At 31.7% G+C, this 24001-nt stretch overlaps 4 protein-coding genes across 5 annotated transcripts; 2 read left to right on the forward strand and 2 right to left on the reverse strand.

Annotated features, from left to right (window-relative positions):
- Positions 1-974: 974 nt before the first annotated feature.
- On the forward strand, positions 975-4518 carry LOC107485612 (UDP-galactose/UDP-glucose transporter 2; the record flags this gene model as incomplete). Its single annotated transcript, XM_016106151.3, is given in 7 exon segments — positions 975-1133; positions 1556-1584; positions 1677-1878; positions 2201-2443; positions 2823-2924; positions 3046-3153; positions 4063-4518. Coding segments are annotated over 7 exon segments (1101 nt in total). The 3' UTR covers positions 4354-4518.
- An 812-nt stretch (positions 4519-5330) lies between these two features.
- Positions 5331-13161, forward strand: LOC107485590 (vacuolar iron transporter 1). 2 transcript variants are annotated; one of them, XM_021140878.2, is made up of 3 exons: positions 5331-5534; positions 11690-11901; positions 12512-13161. In XM_021140878.2, the coding sequence occupies exons 1-3, from the start codon at positions 5342-5344 to the stop codon at positions 12896-12898; spliced, it is 792 nt and encodes a 263-aa protein (XP_020996537.1). In that variant the 5' UTR covers positions 5331-5341; the 3' UTR covers positions 12899-13161. The 2 variants fall into 2 exon arrangements, with proteins under 2 accessions (XP_020996537.1, XP_020996538.1); XM_021140879.2 differs by having other exon boundaries at positions 12515-13161.
- A 155-nt stretch (positions 13162-13316) lies between these two features.
- On the reverse strand, positions 13317-18797 carry LOC107485613 (uncharacterized). The gene is made up of 16 exons (XM_016106152.3): positions 18699-18797; positions 18502-18592; positions 17736-17910; positions 17542-17647; positions 16986-17068; positions 16771-16797; positions 16584-16696; positions 16301-16414; positions 15992-16072; positions 15785-15849; positions 15488-15544; positions 15303-15374; positions 14747-14995; positions 14460-14575; positions 14240-14341; positions 13317-13691 (listed from the first exon to the last, which is right to left on the reverse strand). The coding sequence occupies exons 1-16, from the start codon at positions 18747-18749 to the stop codon at positions 13523-13525; spliced, it is 1671 nt and encodes a 556-aa protein (XP_015961638.1). The 5' UTR covers positions 18750-18797; the 3' UTR covers positions 13317-13522.
- Positions 18798-21960: 3163 nt separating this feature from the next.
- LOC127746685 (uncharacterized) lies at positions 21961-22888 on the reverse strand. The gene is made up of 2 exons (XM_052260662.1): positions 22561-22888; positions 21961-22154 (listed from the first exon to the last, which is right to left on the reverse strand). Exons 1-2 carry the CDS (start codon positions 22886-22888, stop codon positions 21961-21963), a joined length of 522 nt encoding a protein of 173 aa, XP_052116622.1.
- Positions 22889-24001: the final 1113 nt, after the last annotated feature.

The following is a 24001-nucleotide window of genomic DNA, read 5'->3' on the forward strand; positions in this document are numbered from 1 at the left end:
ATACTAAAAAAAAAAAAAAATTCTCATGGATATTTAAACATATATAATTCCTTACCAAAATTAAAAAAAATTTCACTCAATTATTTATTAACTTAAAGTAAAAATATACAAAATCATTTTTTAAAAAAAAATTGTAAAATCCGTTAACAGTAACACTAATTAAACTATATATGTGCATAATAATTAAATTAATAAAATAGTTAAGGAATGTATGAACAAATTTGTGCACAAGGGCAGCATGATACAACTGTCCGCTAACAGCACTCGTTCTTCTTTTGCAAGTAATAAAATTACTTTCTTATTTTTTATTTTTAAAATAAATGTATGTAAATAGAAATAATTTACCTTTTTTTTATAAAGTTTAAAATTATATGAGTAAAGAAATTTCTTTTAAACAAGTCAACATATGTAACTAATGGTTATCTAATTGTAAATGAAATTATTTAAAATTGTTATAAAATAATAATTAACAATATCTCTTAATCCTAAAGATGGACAAAAAATATTATACCATCATTCCATAAATGATTGGAATAATGACCATTTTAGGTAGTAAATAAATCATGAATCATAAAAGAATAATTGACTATAATAAACAATATTTTCATTGAAATTAATTATAGCATTAGCATTACATGCAAAATTCTCTTCGTAATCAGTCTCATCTCTGTATATAAAAGAATCAATTTAAATAGGTAGAAATGATCAGATTATTCGTTTATTTAAGTAAGTGTTAAAAATTTGAATTTATTAACTAATAACAAACCTTAAAATAAAGTTTAGATGTGTAATCAATTAATCTTTGACTTATAAAAAAACACCGGAGATAACAACAAAAATCTTTACCTATTAAATCTCCATTAATTACTTGCCTAAATTTAATTAATTAAATTAATTAAAAGATAAAAGAGCATACATAAGAGTCAAGACACCTTCCACCTGGTATGGCAATTGGCATGTTCATGTAAGAGAAACTTTTTCAGTGAACAAGAAATTGAAGAGAAGCAATGAAGAACGAAGAACAGGTTCGTAGTTTGTTTGGAATCTCACTCTCTGACAGACCAAGGTGGCAGCAATTCCTCATTTGCTCTTCTGGCTTCTTCTTTGGATACCTTGTTAATGGCATCTGTGAGGTTAGTTAAAATCATTATCATTCTCTCACTCCTCTGTTTTCTTCTTATACTACAATGGTTCTTTGAGGAGAAAACTGCAAAACAGAATTTTTGGTGTTTTATTTCTTTCTGTGTGTAGAAAAGGGGTTTAATTTAATCAATTTGTGTTTTGTTTGATTTGGAATTCAACAATTTCATCCTATCTTGTTTTTAAGAATAACTTATAAAGATTAATTTTTCAGGGAAAAGTTTCTCACAAGTCCAGGAATTTGGTCAAAGAATTTTCCTTTTTCTTTCTTTTTGGTTGCTTCTGGTTTTCTCTATGAGGACTCAAGCTTCAGCTTTTTTTTTTCTTCTCTATTTTTATTATGTGAAATTATTATCTTACTAGTAATTTGGTTTTGACACTAATTTTTTTTTCTCTCATTTGAATAATTTTCCAGGAATATGTATATAATAGGCTCCACTTCAGGTAAATTTTGTCCAATTCCCTTGTTAGTACTATTTTTATTTGTTAGTGATATTAATTTGTGACTAATGATTTGGTGGTTTATTAATTTTCAGCTATGGTTGGTACTTCACATTTATTCAAGGGTTTGTTTACCTTTTCCTGATTTACCTTCAAGGCTTCACAAGCAAGCAAATGGTGAATCCATGGAAAACTTATGTGAAGCTTTCAGCTGTTCTTATGGGTTCTCATGGCCTAACAAAGGGGTCTCTGGCTTTCCTTAACTACCCTGCACAAATCATGTTCAAATCCACAAAGGTAAATTTATCAAACTAATCCTTACATTTTCTCAATCTTATAGCGAACCTATTTGCTGGTGAAATATCTTGAATGCATTTTCATCTTATTAGTTACTTGTTGGATTTATCAGACATAAAGTTGAATGCAACCAAATTAGGTTACTTGTTCAAGAGATTCTAAGATTGTGTTTGGTTGCGTTTTCATTTTCTGTTTTTTGTATTCGCAAAATGAAAACGCAAACCGAACTGCTCCTAACATTTTCTTTTGGCTCCTCAAACAGTGCTACCTTGTTACATATAGCTAATTAAACATGTCCAATGATTTTGAATTGGTACAATAGGTGCTGCCAGTGATGATAATGGGAGCATTCATACCGGGTCTAAGAAGAAAATATCCATTGCATGAATATATATCTGCAATACTTCTGGTTGTTGGATTGATCCTATTCACACTAGCAGATGCTCAGACATCACCAAATTTCAGTGTCATTGGTGTTGTTATGATATCTGGTGCTTTGGTCATGGATTCTTTTCTGGGAAATCTCCAAGAAGCAATCTTCACTATGAACCCTGAGACCACACAGGTGAATCAATTTTACATGCCAAAATTGAGATTAAACTTTCATATATTACTGCATTAAGTCCTTTCATTTGACATCATAATACACGATTGAATGTCGTTGTAAAAGTTGAAATATCGAGACGAACTTTCATGGAAAAGGATCCTCAGTGATAAAGCGAGGGGATTAATCACTATTGAATTTATAATTTCTATTATTTGTGAGTCTCACTATCGTAATTTAAAAGTGATTAGATACTTACGATTTCACTTTACTAACTTTCTCACTTTAAAAGATACCGCCACATCAATAGTTAAACTTTCTTTCAGTTTTGAATCAAAATAAACTTTATGATTAAATATAAGTAACATTCTTTACTTGATCATTTTCACTGCTAACACAGATGGAGATGCTATTCTGCTCTACAGTGGTGGGTTTGCCTTTCTTAATCCCTCCCATGCTTTTGACAGGAGAATTATTCAAAGCATGGACTTCATGCTCACAGGTAAAAAAAAATCTGGAATAAAACAATCTCCTTTATTTTTTCCCCACAAACACTTAACAACACTTACTATACACATTACTTTTAATTTATTAAAAGAATCACTCTTTTCTTGTCCTTTCAGCATCCCTATGTTTATGGTGTGTTGGTTTTTGAAGCAATGGCCACATTCATAGGCCAAGTCTCTGTCCTTTCCCTCATTGCCATTTTTGGTGCTGCCACCACAGCCATGGTAAGTGTAAATATGAAATCTTTCTCTCTCTCACAAGCTTTTCCTTTTTCCAATTATGTCTAGTTTGTACCATTATTACTATACCGCTCCTATAACATTAATAACTCTCATATGTGGAAAATGCAGAGAGCACCATAAGGTAAGGTTCTTTAATGCTACTAATAAATGGCCAAAGATTTCACCTTTTTCAATACCAAGTTTGACTTTTAAGTGAAACTTGGTTTTGTTACTCAATTGAATAGTACTATGATTTGGAACTGGAAAACTTTGTTGCCCAAATTTATGGAAAAATGATTAGGAGTTCTATCTTATCTTTTTAATTTCTAAATAAAGAAAGTTTTGATTTTTTTTTATCTTTTTGATATTCTTAAAAATTAACATATATATTTAAATTTTTACCCATTTAAGTATCAAGAGGATAATTAGGACTCCTAATCATCACTACATATTCTCTTCATTTCTCAAAAAAGAAAATTTTCAATATTTTTTAAAAGCTTTCAAAATAATTAAGATATATGATTACTCAAAAGTTCAACAATTTCGCTAAAATACCAAGTCATTAACACATAATTAGCATCATGGAAATTTTATTATTTTTCAGACAGTATATTAAAAAAAATAAAGATAAAATTATTTGCAGAATATTTCAACCATTATATTTATGTGGTCCCAACTTATTTCCCTTCATAGAAATCTTGTAAGATAAGGATTCACTTTGTGACAAAAGAAAATAGAAATATTGTACAATATTTCAATTTTAGTCCCCAAACAAGAAAAAACCACCAAAATATCAATTTTGGTTATATTATGATTGTGATTATCCTGGGGATGTGGTCCCAACTTTATTAATTAATTAATAATAATAATAATAATTTACTTACTATCCTCCATTGAAATTTTATGTGACAGATAACAACAGCAAGAAAGGCAGTGACATTGCTACTCTCATATTTGATATTTACAAAGCCATTAACAGAACAACATGGAAGTGGACTCTTACTCATAGCTATGGGAATCACATTGAAAATGTTGCCTGATAATAATAGTAATAACAACAAACCAATTAAGAAGAAGGCTTTAACCCCTTCTTCTTCTTCTTCTTCCAATGGCATTAGTGTAAAATCAGATGCTGATGAAGAGTTGGGAGTCATGGCAGGTTCTGAGGGAGAGTATGATGAAGAAAAGAGGCCATTGGTGTAACTACTAACTAGCTATATATATATGGCTCAAATTTAATTTGTTCACAATACGATTTTTATTTTTATTTTTTTTATGTCTTAGCATTTTCGTCTAATGCCATAGGTAATAGAGAAAATAAATTGATGTCCAATTAATAATTTTTATGATATATATGTTCTTTCCACATTTCAATCCCTCTTTTTTTTTCTTTTTTTTTTGTATTTCTGTTTATATAAAATATAAACGCATGCGGTTGAACTTTAAACTCCCTTTCATGATTTCAGAAGGAAATATAAAGAGATGGAGAAATGAAAAAATAGAACAAAATTTAATATTTTAATGAAAAAATTCTAATGGGGTGCTTGGTTTACGTTTATTTTTTGTTTTTATTTTTAGTATTTTTTTAATTTTTAGTTTATTTTATTTCCAAAATTTTATAAGAAAAAGAAAGAACAATAAAAATAATAAAAATAAATATTTTTTTTTTTGCATATTTAATAATTTTTTAATAATAAAAATAAAAAAAAATCTTTTAAAAAATAACTCAAATTTTTTTTTTCTTTTAAAAATTCATTCGAACAAGGTCAAAGTATTTGAAATATTATTTTTCATCCAATTTTTTTTTTTAAGTAAATAAATGAAACATATTTTTAAGGTGAAACCAAAACGAGAATGTGAACATATAACATAATAAAATTAACATCAATAATGTGACACAATGTGTATATATATAATAAGAATAAGAATAGAGTGAAAGTAGAGAGTAGTTTTGGAAGGGCCACATGTATGTTGGGCATGGAATTGGAAACGTGTCAATGAAGAAAGAGTGAAGAAAACACTTCACTCATTGGCTACGTGTTTCTTCAATCTCATGCAACTTGACACATACACATACCCACACAACTATCAAAGATAAAAGGTAAAAACCAAACAAATAAATACACACTGTGAAAATAATTATATTAGCAATATTAAAAATAATAATATATATAATAATAATTAAGTGGTAATGAGTGACATAGGTGGTGGCAGCAGCAGCATAAGGCTCCTCCGTGAAGTGGAGGAGGAGGGTGGTAGTGGTGAGAGACCAAAGGAGCCATGGAAAGGAGAATATGTGAAGAGCATAGTGTATGGAGGGCTTGATGCTATTATCACTTGCTTCTCTCTCATTTCTTCTATCTCTGCTTCCACTTCTTCCTCTGGTAATAATATTAATATTCTGTTTTAATTACTATTAATTATTCAATCAAAGGTTACTTCTTAAAATGACATTGCCTAATTTGCATATTTTTTTTCTACTAAAAAATATTTAGATATAAAATCAGTTAGGTGTCTCTTTCTGCTTATCAATTTAAGATAGATAGTTCATAACAATAATAATGAATTTCTATGAGTATGAGGTCTAGAATTAGATTCTTGCTATCCAATAAAATAATGTTTTCTTACAAGATATGAATAGCATAATAGAAAAAAAAAGAATTATTATAGGTAGATAGGAACTAGTTAGGGAGTTATTTTTCAACATATACTCATATTAGTGATGATTAGTGTAACTCTTTTTTTTTTCTGTGTAGTTGTTTGTTTTTGGTCAGTAATTACAAGTGATATTGATATTAATTATATTTATTTTTTAAGTTTGGTTTATCTGTACATATAAAAAATATTAAATAGTTTAACATAAGAAAAGTCCATTTTTGGAGGGTATAAGTTTTTTCTTTCTCCACCATGACAAGTATTTGCAGCCTCTGTCCTTTTCACAGCCAAACAATAATTTGTAGTTTTGTGATGTGTGGCTTACAAAAATTTGATCCATATTGGAATGCTAGAATGATGGTGATTCTTTAGCTTTCTTACCATTCAATTCATAGCATAATAGGAAACCATTATGATTCAAGAGTTGTGCAAGGTAAACATATCATAAAACTGAGTTGGATTGGCGGTTCAACCGGTTTAACCGAGAATTTGCCACTAAATTGGTTCGGTTCATAACAAAAAAAAAATCAGTTGTGAGCAAATTGGAAAAATTAGTAAGTCGAATTAACCGATCCAACTTTTTAGTAATTAACTGGTTTAAAATAATAAAATATAATTATTTTGAAAAATATATATTTTGTACATAAATGTATATTTTATTACATATAGTTCAATCCCTATTGAACTTCACACTACCAGAAACACGGTGATTAGCCACGGAAAAAACCGTGGCTAAAATCAAGAAAAACCGTGGCAATGAAGCGTTAGCAACGAATGGGTATCCGTGGCTAACAAGGGCGACGCATTTTCAGTTAGCCACGGTTTTTGGCCTGTTAGTCACGGTTTTGTGACCCGTGGAGACATTTAAATAGCCACGGTTTTCACTATTTTAGCCACGCTCTAAACCGTGACTAACTGACAACAATATAATCAACAAGTATAATTTTGCCACAATTTTGTCCGTGGCTAATATTGGTGGGCTGGGTTTTCTTGTCACAATTTTGCCCGTGGCTAATGTTAGTGGGTTATTTAGCCATGATTTTTTCCGTGGCTAATCATAAAAGATAAATTAAAATATATATATATATATATATATATAATAAAGATGCTACTACCTTCCATGGATTTTGAGTACCTATATATATACATCGACTAAAAGGTTAGTTATACTATCTTGGTCGTATCAATATTTTTGCATTGGATGCTCGATATGTGTCAAAGTTCTGTGCATGTTGTATATCTTCCTTAGTTATACTATCTTCACTTAAAACAATATAGAACTACATGTTTGTCGTATCTTTAGGAATATCAAATAAAAGTAAATAAGAGGATAATGTGACCAAGAAGTGATTGGTATTTGAAGAATCAGACTATTACTATTAAAAGATGGGAGCTATTAGTACGTTTATTATATTGATTTGTTTGTCTATTATTATTATTATTATTATCAGAGAAAATTTAAAACAAAGATGAAAAATGATAAATGTGAATTTTCAATTATGAATAAAAAATATATAAGCTCAAGTTTTATGTTTATACTATTTTTTTAAAAATTATATTTAATCATATTAATATTGTAAATATGATTAGGAGTACATGAATCTTATATTTTTAAAATTTAATGAGTGTCAGAAGTGCTTTTGTCTTTCATATGTTGCAGCCAACTAGGTTATGTATATATACGTAGATACTCAAAAATTGTGGAATTATGTATAGATATAAGTACTCAAAAACCATGGGAAGTTACACGATTTATGCCCAAACTGATCTCTTTATGATGCTTCTTTCATAAACCGTTGGAATTTACAATGGTTTTATGTGTTAGTTGTAAAACGTAAAAGGTTATTGGAAGAGAGAGTCGATGGATTGTACTCTAATACTATATACTTGACATCTAATAACATTTAAAATTTTTATCAAATTATATTAAAATATTGGTGAAATTTACCCAACCCTCCCTAGAATAATATGTAAATTATCCTTCATGGTGTGACACATTATAATTGGATGCTTATTTTTAACTTGAGTTAATTTAACTTAATAAGAGTAGATTCACATCTTTCCTCCTGAATCTCCGAGTATCCATGGCGAAGCAGAAGCATGTGGCTCCTCCGGAAGACTCTGATCATGAAGAAGAAGAAAATTAAACCATTTTCAAAAGCTTCTAGCCCATTACTTTAATAATGGATGTGGCAGTGTGGTCATATTAGCATTAGCAGACATTTTTGCTGGCACTTAAATTTGTTCAAACATTCATAGAATTTGAAATTGATGCTGTGTGGAGCAGAAAGAGTAGTATTTGGTTTAATCTCAATTACACTTGTTTTTTCTTATGTGAAAAATATAATTCTGAATTGAAATAGGTAGAGGTGCAGTTTTTAATATTTTATTAAATTATATATTTATTTTTTTTAAATAATTTTTTAATTATAAAATGATCTAACTATAGTTAAAATAGTATCCAATTATAAAATGATACTAAGTAGATAATTATATTTATGCATTTAAATTATACTTTATACCAAAAATTCATTCTCTATACCATCAAAAGGATAAATGAATAAAACATGCAAATCTAAGACAATGCACTCATCTCCACCAACAACAAGAAGAGAAAATTTAAATCGACCAGTATTTTAGAGAGGCAAGATTCAGAGCACTACCTCCAGAGAGAGCGACAGTGAAGGAGGTGCAATGAAGCAACCTAGGGTTCCTTCAAGTCTTCTTCGCGATTTGTCGTAGAATCGGATTCCACCGATTTTGCTTGCTTCTTCGACGACTCGAACCGACGGTACTCGAACTGCTGCAAATCATGGTCCTTTCTCTTCCACAAAATGTCTAATGCGATCGTACTCAAAATTTAAACAGGAACGGATTGAGCATAACGGATTTACTCTGAAAGTTAGTTGCAGGAGCTAAGAAATTACGGATTTGGAGAAACTGATGAGAATGTTATTAGCGAGAGGGGTTGGTTGCAATGTTATCAAATTTGAATAAATTACAGGAGCTAACAAATAGAGAATTTGGAGAAAAAAATAGTGTGAGGAAGTTATCGTAAAAACTGGGTGAGTGGGCTACTAGTTACATTTAACATTACCGCTAAAAATTTCATTTATCTTATTATAAATGTTAATTTGAATTTTGTTTAGTGAAGTAACTATCATTTTTAATTTAGAATAAAATTTAATTTTAATAAAAATATTAAATTGTAAATTTTATAACTTTAAATTATATTTTAAAAATTTTACATACAAATTAGAATTTAGAATTTTGACCCGTTGGATTTAAAAAAAATGGCATCAATAAAAATTAAAATAAATAAACTTAAAACTTAAAAATTTGATACCTTTGAATTAAAAAAAATAAAAATGTTGTACATAGTTAAAAAATGAACTTCCATAAAGTTTATTTTATTTTATTTTTTTATTAAATTAATAAAATGTTAATAAATAGATAGAATAATAAAATGTAGTTATAAACTAATATTTTGAATTTTAAGAGTTAGAACTTTGTTCATTAATATTGCACTAAATTAATAGTGAGTAATTAAATTAGTTATTATTCCAATCAATCATAGTTAATATTTTTTATTTTTTAGAATTAGCTAGAGTTATTTTATTAAAGATAAATATATACTTTTTTTTGTATTCTTTTGATACTCTTTTTATAATTTTAACATTCATTTTTAATTGAATCATTTTATTTTATTACTAAAGTCTCTAAATTAATGCATAATGTGAAATTAAACACCGAAACTGTATTTGGCCAGAAAGAATACGAATAAAAAAAGTGACAACTAAAAAATATAAATAGTAAAATTGTATGTATATGAATTAGTCTTTTTTTATTATATTACAATATGATTTTTATAAAGTAATGAACAACACAACCACACAAAAAAAATTACTTTTAAATCAAGAAAGAAAAATTAAAAAAAGATTCGGAGATATGGCAGAGTATAATTTTTCAGCGGCAGCACTAAAAAGGAAGAAGGGAGAAAAAACTAACAATTAGAGAATTGGAAAAGCCTGCATAAAAATTGAGAAAAAGTATAAACTGCATAAAAATATTTTGAAAGAGATGGAGAAAAATGCCAAATTAAAGACAAAAGTTTGAAGTGAAAATTGTTTGAATTCATCACGGTGACCATTAGGTCTGTGGTAAATGAGGAAAATCATCTCAAGTTAGCCACGAACAAATAAAACCGTCGAAAAAATCCACAAAATTTAGCCACGGAGATACAAGACGTTGCAAGTGATTATCACGATCATATAATTTGCCACTATTTTCTATTCGTGGGTATCTTTCCGTTGGTAATACCCGTATTTCTGGTAGTGTCAATGGAACTTTTAAATTTTTGAATCTCCAACTTCACGAGTGTCATGATTAGTTCGGTTTTCAGAACCTTGTTATATACACATTGCATTCTATGAGGTACATGACCAGCTCACTTTATTTATCATCTATTGCATCTTATTCAATTATAAATGAAATATTGAAATGTGAATCAGTACAACAGTTTCATGTATATAAACATTTTTCTTTAAAGATGGGACATATATGGGACCAACTTAATGCCTTTCTATCTAGTTCAAAGAAGAATAAGGGCTTTGCTTGAGTTAGTATTTATGGATAATTATGAACTATTTCCTTCTTGACTGTAGACCCTGCCTACCCTATGGTTGGAGAATATTTTCTTAGGGAAATTAATTCTTTGACTTCTCTTAATAGGCACTAGGCTAATCAAGGAACTAGGAGAATGGTATGAAAAGAATGAGAATTTTTTAGGTGTTAGGAAGACAAAACCACATGTCAATATGTGTATGTATTATTAAATTCTTATAGCACCTCAATTTTGTAGCCCTCAATTATTTTTATTTATTTTCAAGTAGAATTTTAATGCAATGGATGATGAGTAGTTGAAGCATGAATGGAAGAGAATACCATTATTGCTTTTGGGAGGATACAAGAATTTTTCACAAAAGGATAATTAATTTATCAAAGGTAACTTAATTCATGTTTAGTGCTCTACCTAACCCACTTGAGTGTTTCTCCCATGAACACACAAGGTTAAGCACAATAAACAATAAAACTTTACTATTATAGATTAGTTATTAGGGTTTACCTAACGCATCTTCTTAGAGCACATGTTAAGATGATTAATAATACAAATTTTCAAACTTTTATTTTAATAAATACACAGAAAATTAAATCTTGTATCTTTTTTTTTATAAAAAATTTCTTAATTATTAATGTTAACATGTGTCTTTAACATGCTATGAAGTACGAACACTTTTTTTAGTTGTCCTGTTTGCGTGTTGAACACATTTCGGACACGACACTCATCAATACTCGTCCAACATGCGTGTCTTTGATAAAAAAAAAAAAATTTTGACACGTTTGGACACACCTAAATACCATTATTCTTAACATGTATTCTTAAAACGAGTTTAGAAATAATATATATTATTAATTATTAAAAAAAATATTTTAGATACTTTATATAATTAAAAAAACACTAAAAAATAAAAAAATTATATTTTAATATCAATAAAATACCAAAAGATCATTACAATATATATATCATGTCCCCATGTCTTATAAAAATTTTAAAGGGTTTAGCTAACGTGTACCCTAAGGGCAAATGTTAAGATTATTATTTTTAGAAAGTTTTAAATATCGTGTCCATGTCAGTATCAGTGTCCTGCATCATAATTAACATTTGAAAGACTAAGATAGCAAAAATATCATAAATCACAATGAATATTTAATTGTCTTGTAAGAAAAAAGAAAAAAGAAAAAAAGAGAGAAGTCATTTTTATGTGAAATAATGATTGTGATGCCATTAATTGTTGAAGAATTCAAGTGTAACTTTTGAATGCAGTGAATGTATTGGTTCTCGGTTTTGCAAACCTAGTGGCAGATGCAATATCAATGGGGCTTGGAGACTATGTGTCTGCAAGAACAGAGCAAGATGTGATCATTAAGGAGAGGAGAGTGACAGAATGGGATGTCATCAATCATATAGACACTGAGCAATCACAGTTACTCACACACTTTCAAGCACTTGGTATGGACTACAATGATGCAACCTTGGTAGGTATTAGAAAATGAGATACACACACCATTTGGATATTCATTGGAGATATTGTTCCACTTAATCAATATTACTTTGTTGAATAACCCCAAACTTGTTCAAGAAAAGTACATAGCATTGAACATATTAGTACCTTAGACTGTGTTTGAAAAAGAGACTAAAACTAAGAGACAGAGACTAAGAGACAGGTTAAATTAAGTCTCTATATTGTATTTGGTGTAAAATGTACTGAAATGAGTTATGTTTCAATATTATGTTTAACTTAGGATAAATATGAAAAATGAGGGATAGATTTGAAATTCGAAAATTTAAATGAAAGTATTTTTGAAAAAAAAAATGTTACTAAAATTTCAGTTTTCGTCTCCAAAAATTTCAGTCCCTGTGTCTCCACTTTTGGGAGGTATTGAAAGGACTGAAATTTTGTACCCTGAGACTGAAAACAGTCTCTGTCCTACCGAGTTCATATATTTTGTTTTTAGAGACAGTAACCAAATGCAGCCTTATTGAAAGAATTCGAGAATTTTATGCTATTTTATTTTAAATGTTTCATTTTTACTTAGCATTACTTCCAAGTTCAAAACTAACAAAAATTTGTTACATTGTTACAAGAAGGTTGTGAACATATTCAAAAAATACAAGGACATCATGGTAGACCAAAGAATGGTAGCAGACAAAGGAATGCTACCAGCAGATGAAGAAGTAACACCATGGAAGAATGGGCTTGTAACCTTCACATCCTTCATGTTGTTTGGATCAACTCCATTGCTCTCCTTCATCATCCTCATACCCTTCACAAACAATGACACTTTCAAGTTCATTGGTGCTTGCATTGTTTCTGCAATTGCACTTGCTTTACTTGGTGTAGCCAAGGCAAGGATTTCAGGTGAGAGATACATGTTCTCCATTGCTATGACACTCTTCAGTGGTGCCATGGCTGGTGCTACTGCTTATTTTGTAGGCTGGTCACTTAAACATGTAGCAGGGTTAGAAGGTTGAAAAATAATTAACTAGAGGGAATGATTAGTATCATTTCTTAGAACTCTTTTTTTTTCAATGAAATATGTAGGTTGATAATCTGTCCAACTTAATTATGTGTAGAATGTCTAACCATTTGGTTAGGTTATAAATGCACTAGAACCTACTATCATTGTAATAAGGCCACACTCATCAATTTTCCATGTTGATGCAACTGAATTTTGCATACTCATCAATTTTCATCTCAGCTAAGGTAATGCAAATATGCAATTGTAAACGAGAAAAATGATATTTTGAACCATTTTTTCTATTCACTTCTTTGTACACTTTTTTTTATAGTATAAAAGACACATTTTATCTCCTTTCACTTGATATCAATCACTTATAATACTAAAAATGAAATATGTATAAAAGCAGTGTACATAAAAGATGGTGCATATAAGTAACAGTATTTACTCTAAACTCAAAATTTATCAGAGTCTAATTTTGGATTGCAAGAGCAAATGAGAACAAATTTCAAATTTGACTTTACAGAGAGAGAGAGATCTAGCAAACTATGCCTCAAACCTCAACCAAATCAACCATTGATTAAGTAATAGGGAATTGAACAAGAAAAAAGACCAGACATTAAGAATGACATAGTATTTAAGGAACAGTAAAGTCTTGTTCATTTTGTGATAACTGAAGAGCATGTTCTGCTTCTTTCAAGAATAACCTTGTTAGCTGCTTTTGGCCACGCCTATATACAATTGAAGACCACTTGTTTCTACTCATCACAATGCGTTCTTGTTCTTCTGACTCATTTTCCATTTTGCTGAAGTGTTGGAAAAAAACCACAACAAAGTAGTAGAAAAGTTATTACCAATATGGAGGAGGCAAATTATAGATAAGGGTATGTTTGGTTATGCCCGAATTTTCACCACATTTTTTACTCTCCAACCAAACATTCCTCAAGTCAGAAATGCAAAACTCATTATTCCAAAGCAAGATTAAAGGCATGTTTGAAAAAAGATTATGTTGGCATCATAATTATTATAATTCAGAAAGTGGAATGCATAGGGTTGATATCAAAGTAACAATTATGTTGCATTTTTCGTGTAACTTATTTTTCTAAATAAATAATTTTTGGGGTATGATAAGAAGAGTTTAATTTTAATGCACTGACAATGTAAAATGTTCTAAACAGTCATCCAATCATATCCATTCTCTTGGATGACTGTTCACACGGTCAATGTAAAACATTATTTTTGTTGACTCAGCATTACATAATTGGATGTACGTATAAAACTGTCAACACTGACAGTGTATCAAAATTAAATTCTAATAAAGAAAATACACAATAGATTAGTTTTTGGTTTCTACCTTGGATGTTTGTTATTTTCGTGGCTATCAATAATAAGAGCCTTCTTGAGCAAATCAAGGTCACTTTCTTCTGTTCCAGAACCCTCTTCAAGATCCATCAACCTTGGTGCAATGAATTGAAACATTCATCATCATCATCATCATTTGCAGAAATCAAGCTGCAAGCAGAAGCATGCAGAATAGAAGATAATATGCAATGCAAATAATTTCTGTGACTCACTTCACACGAAGAAGATCAACAAGAATTTGGAAAGCTCCGGAATCACCACAAACCTCCCATATTGCTGCTTGCACATCTGTATCAGATAGTTCTCTCTCCCCTTCAGGTCCTACAAGCTTTATTGTTACAGCCATGGAAATCGTATATCAACGTCGAATACAGAACAAGTTGAAAATAAACAACTCAATTTAATACAAGGGCAAGTTGCATTGCCCTCACTTGAGATTTCGTGAAACTCGTCATCACAAAGAAAATATGAAAAGTAAAATGGGACATTGAAACAGCACCTCTTCAAGCATTGAGGAAACCTTGTAAAGTTCATCTTCTTGCATGGCTATGGTCCTCAAAGTAGTCATAAATTTTTCAGGAAAAACCAGCTTGTTTACATACGATGGCGTCTTACGCTGACCACTCCAACTATAGTTGGCGACTTGATCAACCTTGCCATTGTTGTTTTCTCCTTTATTTTGGGTGCCTAATGGAAAAAATCCTTGTTCCAGCAAAGCTTTAGGTAAAAGACATCTCATTTCAGCCTTCTGTAAACATAAACCAACAACAAATAATTCACCTACTTGAAGATAAATTATTAAGGGTAAAATATCTTTTTGGTCCTAGTAAATTCATGATTTTATGTTTTAGTCCCTCTTTTTTTTTCAACCAGAAAAATCTAAAATGTTTTGGTCCCTACCACCAGTGTGCCTCTGTCAAATGCTAGCATGGCAGACAGAAATTCAACTCAGTCGTGTGGCGTACCATAATTTGTCAGCCATGTCAGCATTTGATAGAGACAGACTAATGAATTTTACTGGGACCAAAAACTTCTTTAAACCGACTATAACATACCTGCACTTCGAGCAGCTGGCTTTTGGACTCTGAAAAAGAAATAGTATTGAGTGCTTCTGCTGGATAGTGAACCTGAAAGATCCAATGTAATAGCTGTGATGTAATCATTTGAATTAGAAAGCTCATGATAGAAAGCAAAATATATATAAGTTCATGGTAATGCTTCTTTTAATTATGAATGATACCATGAGATAGTCATCTGTGTTATCATCAATGACAAAACCATACAGATATAGAAGTTCCTGCATCAAGTGAAGCAATAAGGAAACTATGTAAAACTTGAAATGTGCTTCAAAGTGAAATTATACACCAAACAGAAGCTCTATAAGTGAGTATATATATATATATATATATAAGTTCATAATGAAATCTTTCTTTTTTTTTAATTTTTTTCTTTCCCCCTTTCACTTTAGATTGATGCTTTGAAATGGTTACTTTTCTTTTTCACAATCATTTTTCAACCACGGGTGAATGCGAAGTACCTCATTTCCTTTGTTGCCATAACTGATGGAAATTTCTTGATCAATCTGCAAGGGACTTGGAGAAGCTTTGCAATCAAGAAAAGAATTAAACAGAGAATAAAATCCAGTTAGAAATTTAAAAGAACTGCTAGAACTGCAGAGACACATACAAGGAAAACAACTATTAGGATGTAAATGGAAACTGAGAAAGCATAAAAAGAATGTTACCAGATTGAAGGTACATGCAGCAAGGAGCCCCTGTTGTTGAACCAGTTCCATCAACTTCCCATGTTGCTATCGGCTTCAGATCTGATTCGGCCATGTATTTATGGCAAATCAAATAAATATTGAGTAACGTATCAGATAATTTGAGAGTGATAAAAAAAGAACCAATTAGCATTGGCTTTTATATGATCATCGAGGTTTTGATATCATGTCAAAATGAATTGATCAAAATTTATAAGAAGTCCGGAGCTCAATCAAAGGCGAGACAAACACATATGATGAAGTGAAATGCAAGCTTCAAGCAACAATTACCATGGTTGCAAAAGTCAATGCCAGGGACAAGACCCTCTACCCAAACAGTGTCTCCTTGCGTCGTGGTACACATCATTTCCTTCGTTAGATTTTCGGATTGTTTAACCTGACTCCCTGAAATAAAATTATAAAACTTCCTTATTTTAAATATCATGTTTAACTACGAAACTTGGAGAAATACAAATGATGGCATCTCGATTGGAATTAAACAGAATGCGGAATTCTTACTCGGAAAATAGTTTTAAAAAAAGGTGAGTGAGAAAGGAAAACATCATGGACTCACCTTTTCCATCACCTTCTGGAATGCAACTTTCTCGAGCTTCTTGCATTTCTGGAAATACATAAGAACGAGGCATCGGAATGTTCAAAGCACGGCTCCAGAATACTGAATTGGCCCTAGCATGAAGGTAAGTCTCATTTAAACCTCCAAGGGATTATTGGAGTTATACAGTTCACTAGTAGAAACGTACCAAAGGAAATCTTCATAGCGCACCTCACTGTTGGAAAAAAAAAAGGCCAGGAGAAATTAAGTAATGTTAATTGTATGTTGATCTAAGAAATGGATGTTTGGAAATGTGATCTTCATTCTCAAAACAAAATTAGCATCATTCACATAATTCATACATTAAGCAAGTTAAATTATAAATCACTTTAGATGCAAAAACTAATTTCACTCAACACGTACATCTCTGAAGCTCCATCAAGAGTCAAAAGCTTCTTCACCAAATCCTTCACTTTAGTTTCATATAAAGATACCAGGCTTTTCTTCTGCATGATAAAACGAATGTCGCATATCAAGTAAGATGGAAAAAGTTTTATTTATATTAAATATAACATGGACAGAAATTAATACCGAATCAAAATCTGGTTCTTTCTCAAATTGCTTAAAAAATAAATAAATAAACATGTTCACTAGCCTAAAAAAGAGTAAGATGTATCCATCATATCACAAAGATCATATAGAAAAATTATATCTAGTACATGCTTCGCGTATGTAACTCAAGTAATTAACACCCAATCCCTAAAGATAAGCTATAGAAAAACTAGTTCAAATTGAAATGTTACTAAAGGAACATAGATGTGGCATTTTAAATGGAGTGATCTCATCACTGCTTCCTTAAATTTCGAGAAACAAACAACATAGATCATGCATCCACAGCGATTACTATTCTAACCTTTTATCATGTCGTGTCATCGCAAGATGTGAATGGTATCAAAAGATGAGTGCAAAGATAACTTACCTGCAACTCAGTTGCACGGTATAAAGTTGTTCCTCTTAGTGCTTGAAGTTCGTCATCGCTAAACCAAAGTGGATTGTGAAAAGTGGTTGGGAGCATATCAAGGTACCTGTATTAAATTTGACAACTCCATAAGTGAAATTTACACACACAGTAAGACAATGCTGAATCACAAATACAAGCAACCATATACATACGGTTTCCACAGAGAATTCTTGCGCAATCGCTCCACAGTCAGCAAGAGCATCATTAGCAACCTGTCATCCACATGTCCTTCTTCAAACATGGATCTACATGCTGGCCCTAGAAGAGGATCTTGCATCACCCTCATGGGAGTAATTGCTAAGTCAAGCGGAACAACCAACAAAACACCTGTTTTGAAGCACCGTGATTAAAAAAAAAAGTAAAAAACTTTCTTTCTATCTTTTCAAAATATCAAGCAACTGAGAAGTAAATCAATATTCTGTGCAAAATACTACTACATGACAAGCTTGAGCACTTATCATCTCAAAGCTTTCTGTTTCATAAGAATCCCCATTTTTCGCTTCAAAGGGAAAACATTTATTTTCGGTATTCCAAGATGGCAACAACGGGAAATAGTAAGATCAGTGATGTTACTGAGAGTTCATAGTGAACCTATATATGAACACATATCCATCATTCATTCAAAACATAATCTAAATATACATGTTAAAAATATTAATCAATGGTGGACAAATTAGCAAAAATAAGATTCACTATAGTTTGAACTTCAAATCAACATCATTTTGGCATAATAAAGACATAATTTCCAAACACCAAAGATGCTATATGCTAGAAAGCAATAACTCAAACTATTAAGTTCCACTCCATCCAAGTTCCACACTTCCAAAGCCATTAGAGAACAATGAAATAAAAACCGAAACTTTTGCTCTCTCTGTTTATTTTATACAACTTCTGAAGTTTTAGGAAGACTCATATTACCATCAGAGACATCTTTATCGGAAAATATGCCAAACCCTTTTCTGGAATCACAGTACTTGATCTTGCAGCCTCGTAGCTCCACCCCATTTGCCTGAATTCAAGGATTGAATGTTCATGATAGAATAGAATCATTTCACGCTTCAGAGCTCAATTATGATAGGTAAATTGATGACCAATTGTAGAGAAAGTTAACGAACCTGTAACCACTGAAAGAAAGTTTCGAGCTTTGCCTCTTCTGGAGTCGCCATAGCTAGCAAGCTAGCTACTGAATTGAGTTGTTCTTTAGGTACATAGAGACACAGTATTGAAGTTTTAAGGTAGCGTTTGTTTTGAGGCACTCAGACAGAGACTGAGAAACTGAGATTCAGTATCGTGTTTGTTAGTTCAGAAACTGATACTAAAATTTTTGTCTCTGTCTCTAAAATTTCAGAACCTCCAAAAAGTAGGGACACAAGGGACTGAAATTTTTAGAGATGGAAACTGAAACTTTAAATAACATTTTATACCTAAAATACTTTTATTTCAATTAATTAATTCCAATTTCACCCTTTGTACAAATTAAATTAGAGTTTCATTCTTGTTTCAATTCTTGTCACTCATTTTACACCAAACAGAATACTGAGATTTATTTCAATCTCTGTCTCTTTAGCGTTTGTTTTCAGGTACTGAGACAGAGATTGAGAGACTGAAATTCAATATCGTGTTTGTTAGTTCAGAGACTGGTACTAAAATTTCTGTCTCTGTCTCCAAAATTTCAGTATTTCAGTACCTCCAAAAAGTAGGGACACAGGAGACTGAAATTTTTAGAGATGGAAATTGAAACTTTAATAACATTTTATACCTAAAATACTTTCATTTCAATTAATTAATTTCAATTTTACCCTTTGTGCAAATTAAATTAGAGTTTCATTCTTGTTTCAATTCCTGTCTCCCATTTTGCACCAAACATAATACTGAATTTTGTTTCAATCCCTGTCTCTTAGTCTCTGTCTCTCAGTATCAGTCTTTCCGTCTCTGTCTCTCCACCAAACGCTAAGGGTTTATTATTAATATTGTTTGCTTAATAGAAACAATAACCTTAAAAGTAAGTTATAAAAAAAATAATAAAAAAATAAAAAAATAATTTTGATGGATGTTAAAAAATTTAATTTACGAAAAAGAGAAAAAGTGTAGCAGAATTAACCAAAAAAATGTAAAAGAATTTTATGCCCACTTACAAAATTTAGATCTTTTTAAACTGACATTTAAGGTTGTAAAGTGAATAATTGTTTATTTTTAAAGAATTATTAAGATAAATCATACCACGAAATTATTAATCCAAATCAAATGATTTATTTTTTATATATATTATTTATTTATCCATCAAATTGAGAAATACTATGATAAATCAAAACACCAATTATATTATATATCGAAACTATTTTTAAATTTATAATCTACACATAAAAGTTTAAAAAAAATTTTAATATATTACCAATATAACTTTACATGTACATCGAGTTAAATTCCACTTTGATCCTTAAAATTGGCAAATTGCACCAATTTAGTTCTCGAGATTCCAATTGCATTAAAGTAGTCCCCCAAATTTAAAAAAATACACTACGTTAGTCCTTCTCCTATTTTCTGTTACCGGAGCACTGACGCGGACTGAGCAGAGTAACACTTAGATAACATGGCATTAAATTTGATTAGCTCTAATTTGGTCCTTGTCCCCTTTTATAACTTAAATTTATGCTCTATCTTCTTCCTTTTCTTCTTCTACCCATTTTTCTCTGATTCTTCGTCTTCTTTTTTGCTGTGCACCTTTCTGGTTTTACGATCATGAGTGCAAATGGGAGCCAGAATTCCATGCGGTCAAACAGAAGGATCTCCAGAGGAATCAGTAGAACATCGAATATCCCAGAGTGGTGTGGGTCTGGCTGCCACCCTATTCTCCGGTGGTCCACAACTAAGGCTAACCCTAATAAACCATTCTTTAGGTGTCCTAACTACAATGTCAGCGAAAAGAGGTGGTGTGGATTGTTTGTCCGAGCTGACATTGGAGAAGAAGACATAAGTAGTATGGGTAATTTCTACTAAGGATGTTGATGAACTAAGGGTTAATTTGGCTTGGAGAATTGGAAAGTTAGAAGTTGAAGTTAGGACCCAAAAATTGTACATGTTATTGTTGGCTCTGTTTATAATATTTGTTGTTGGTTTCATATTGGTATTTAAGGTTTGAGGATGATTATGTTTTAATATGATTTAGGTTATTGTAAAGTAGAAGAAGGAAAAAGTGTCATTATGAACTGATGAAGTTGCTAGTTTTGTTATAAACATAAACCAAAAATTCTGTTTTTGTCATCTAACAAAATAATAAAAAAATATTGCAAAAAAGAACCTATAGTAGTATAATTAAAGGTAGAACAATTTGTCATAATAATAAGATATTACCATAACAATAAGTTTTCAAAAAAGTAACCATGAGTTTTAACAAGTTTATAACATCTGCCATAACAGTGACAATTCTCTCACAAAAATATTAAAAGCTAGTTCTAAATTTAAAATACATCAATAATAAGGATAGAGAGTACCATCAAACCATACAATGTATCCAACTATAACAATTGGTTTACTATCATGTACTAAAACTAAAAAAATAAAAATATGATTCACAAAAAGATTTTTAAGTCAACTACATCTTCATTTCTTCTTTCTTAGAGGCTTGAATCCCGACGTTGGAAAAATTTTCAAAAAGCTGGCCAGTCTAAAAGTCGTAGCTGAGCTTGTTCCTTGCAGTGGATCCATAGTGATCAATTTTGATGGTGGTGAGGACTTCCTTCTCGTCTGCAACTTGGATGGCCTCGGAGGTGGTACCTAGTCCAATTAAATAATACCTAATTTTAGACTGATTGTAAACTAAAATTTAAATGTGATTTGTTAAACGAAATGATTTATCTCTTGAGACTCTGGTGCATCTGAAAAGTTGGGTTGAGAAAGGTCGATCTCAACTTCCTGAACATCAACGGGTTAAGGTGCAGGATCTGGAAGAGCTTGACATGGGGTGCAACTTGATTTGTACTAGGTGGAAGAACATGTATAGCTTCTGGGTGTGATAGTGTTTGGATTAACAGTTGATCCTGGTGCTACATTTTCTTGTGCATTGGATTTAGTCTTAACAGCATCGGCAGCTGTAGCTGTAGCAACAAGAGCAATGGCAACATCAACTGCTCTCTTCTTTGGACAACCTCTCTTTATGTGCCCCTTTTGTAGGTAGTATCTGCAAGTGAAGGGCTTCAGTTTTAACCTGCCAACATGTTTTTTCATGATCCCTTGAGGCATAAACCACCCAATTGCACTCCTCAACCTTGCACATAGCCCTACATCTGACAGCATCATTTTTAAGAAACTGAATCCATCTACCTTCTTGAATTGTAAACTCCCTCATTGCCTCCCTGAATTCATACTTTGTATTAAACTTCATTCCGGGGCCACCTTAAGTTTCAAATCACCAAATCGAATTCCATTTCTAAATACTGAAAAAACATCATCAGACTCTTCTTCTAAAAATTCATCTTCTGAAGGGGGAGGAGTCTTTAACTCCTCAGAGTGCCAGGAGTTGGTCCCATCAGACTCTGCTCCTGGGTCCAAAGCGTTGTCCACATCTTCATCTCCTGTTACAGTGACTCATAAGAAACTTAAGTCTACCTCACACTCCTCATCATCCACCACCAATGCATCATCATCATTAATTAACTTTCTTTTAGACTTTGCAAAAACCTCTGCAGGTGCATGCCTCAACTTAAAGTCTTTTCTCTTGGCTTTATCAATTTTTTCAACTATGTCATCACCACTTGAGCTATCGTCTCTCCTAGGTTTCATATGAATTCTTCTCTGTGGTGTGTTCATCTTCAGAAGAAGACAATATCAGAACTTGTTTTTTCTTGTGTGCTTGCAGGACCTGCCTCATTCTTGAAGTAGACCTTGTGCAATAGAATTTAGTGTTGGAATTAGGCTTCGAGTTTCTTTTGGGCTTGGACACACATTTGGAGCTAGACTTGGGCTTGGAAGAAGATGTACTGTTGGGTTTTGGCTTTGAGATGGCCTTTGCCTTGGGTTTAGTCTTTGGGCAAGTTGGAGGTGTCTTGCTATTAGGCTTCACAGTAATAGCTTGGTTAGGCTTAGTATTGGATGTGGTAGTGGGTTCATTGTTGTGAAAAATTGGGTTATTAGCACCAGGATTTATTGGTGCTATATTGTTGGGTGGCGAAGTGTTATCAGCAGGGGCAGTAGACTTATTACCTTCATTGGGATTAGAATTGGCTGTGGTTATGGGTTCATTGTTGTCAGACAAGGGGTAGTTAGCTTGGTTTGGGATCTTGCTTGCTAGGGGTTCATTGCCAGACATTGTTACATCTTTCTCGCGGCAGGGCTATCTGGCATGGGTGAGTAAGTGTTGGTTTCGTTTTCCATATTAGCACTGAGCTCACCAACCACTCTAAGCTCATCATGCTCATCATCAACATAAACAACAATCTCCTCCACCTCTAGAATTTCTGGTGATAACACTGCATGCTCAAAGTAAATATCAACTAGTCCATTATTCTCTTGAGCCATGAAACACATCTCTCTTAATTCATCATCAGAATTCAGAGCTCTTAAACCACTGTCTAAACTCCTCCTAGGAACATGCCACTAACATTCTTCTATCTTATCATATCCTAGTTCTTTATAATAATTCCTCACCCAAAATACATCCAAAGTATCTTGATCAATGTCACCAACGCATGCCTTCTTATTAGGGGAATGAATAGTTATCCCATTCTCATATTTCTAAAACTTTTTTCCATAGTGGAACATAATATCTAACTGCACATCCATCTGCATGGTTCAAAAGAATTTATTTTCATCAACAGTAACACACACTGGTCACTTTAAGACAATTTTCATCAATAACATTCATAAAAGCCATAGAAAATTCTTTAAAAAAAAATGATCACTCATGCGAAAGTACATATTATTCCACCATCGGAACAAAGTATAAAAAGAAACCCCTAAATACAGTCCCACAAAACCCTAGCACAAAATCAGCTTCAAAACTTGTGGATTGACAATATACAAAATAATTAACCATGATCAACAATCATCAAGGCATTACTTTAAATTTGAAAAAATTATTTTTTTTATCCTCACTAACCTCGGTGACAAAACAGAAGGTCCCTGTAGTGGCAAACGAACTCTTCAGACAACTATACAGTGAACGTTGTGCTCCAATGGTCTCCAGAAATCCTATTACAACTAGCAGTTGCTATCTTGGGTCACTCATGGAAGAAAAACTTTTTTTTCTCTGCGTCACTCATGGAGAAGTAGAAGACGAAGAGTGGAGACAAAATAGGGATGCTAATGTTTTATTTTCCATCACATACAAACGATGTCGTTCAAAGGGGTGTTTAGCGCCAAATTCCAAATGATGCCGTTTCATTCTGTCCAGCGTGCAAGAACTGGCCACGTCACTGACAGC

This window comes from Arachis duranensis, chromosome 4 (genome assembly GCF_000817695.3).
Source record: "Arachis duranensis cultivar V14167 chromosome 4, aradu.V14167.gnm2.J7QH, whole genome shotgun sequence".
Lineage (NCBI taxonomy): Eukaryota > Viridiplantae > Streptophyta > Magnoliopsida > Fabales > Fabaceae > Arachis > Arachis duranensis.

Bases quoted from the DNA above. Each gene is read 5' to 3' on its own strand.
- LOC107485590 (XM_021140878.2), top strand. From the start codon at position 5,342: ATGAGTGACATAGGTGGTGGCAGCAGCAGCATAAGGCTCCTCCGTGAA. The intron at 5,535-11,689 runs GTAATAATATTA...TTTTGAATGCAG, and splicing joins TGCTTCCACTTCTTCCTCTG to TGAATGTATTGGTTCTCGGT. The intron at 11,902-12,511 runs GTAGGTATTAGA...CATTGTTACAAG, and splicing joins ACTACAATGATGCAACCTTG to AAGGTTGTGAACATATTCAA.
- LOC107485613 (XM_016106152.3), bottom strand. From the start codon at position 18,749: ATGGCGACTCCAGAAGAGGCAAAGCTCGAAACTTTCTTTCAGTGGTTA. The intron at 14,342-14,459 runs GTGAGTCACAGA...CATTGCACCAAG, and splicing joins GTTGATCTTCTTCGTGTGAA to GTTGATGGATCTTGAAGAGG. The intron at 13,692-14,239 runs GTAGAAACCAAA...CCAACACTTCAG, and splicing joins GAAAATAACAAACATCCAAG to CAAAATGGAAAATGAGTCAG.
- LOC127746685 (XM_052260662.1), bottom strand. From the start codon at position 22,888: ATGTCTGGCAATGAACCCCTAGCAAGCAAGATCCCAAACCAAGCTAAC. The intron at 22,155-22,560 runs GTACATCTTCTT...TCACTGTAACAG, and splicing joins CTCAAAGCCAAAACCCAACA to GAGATGAAGATGTGGACAAC.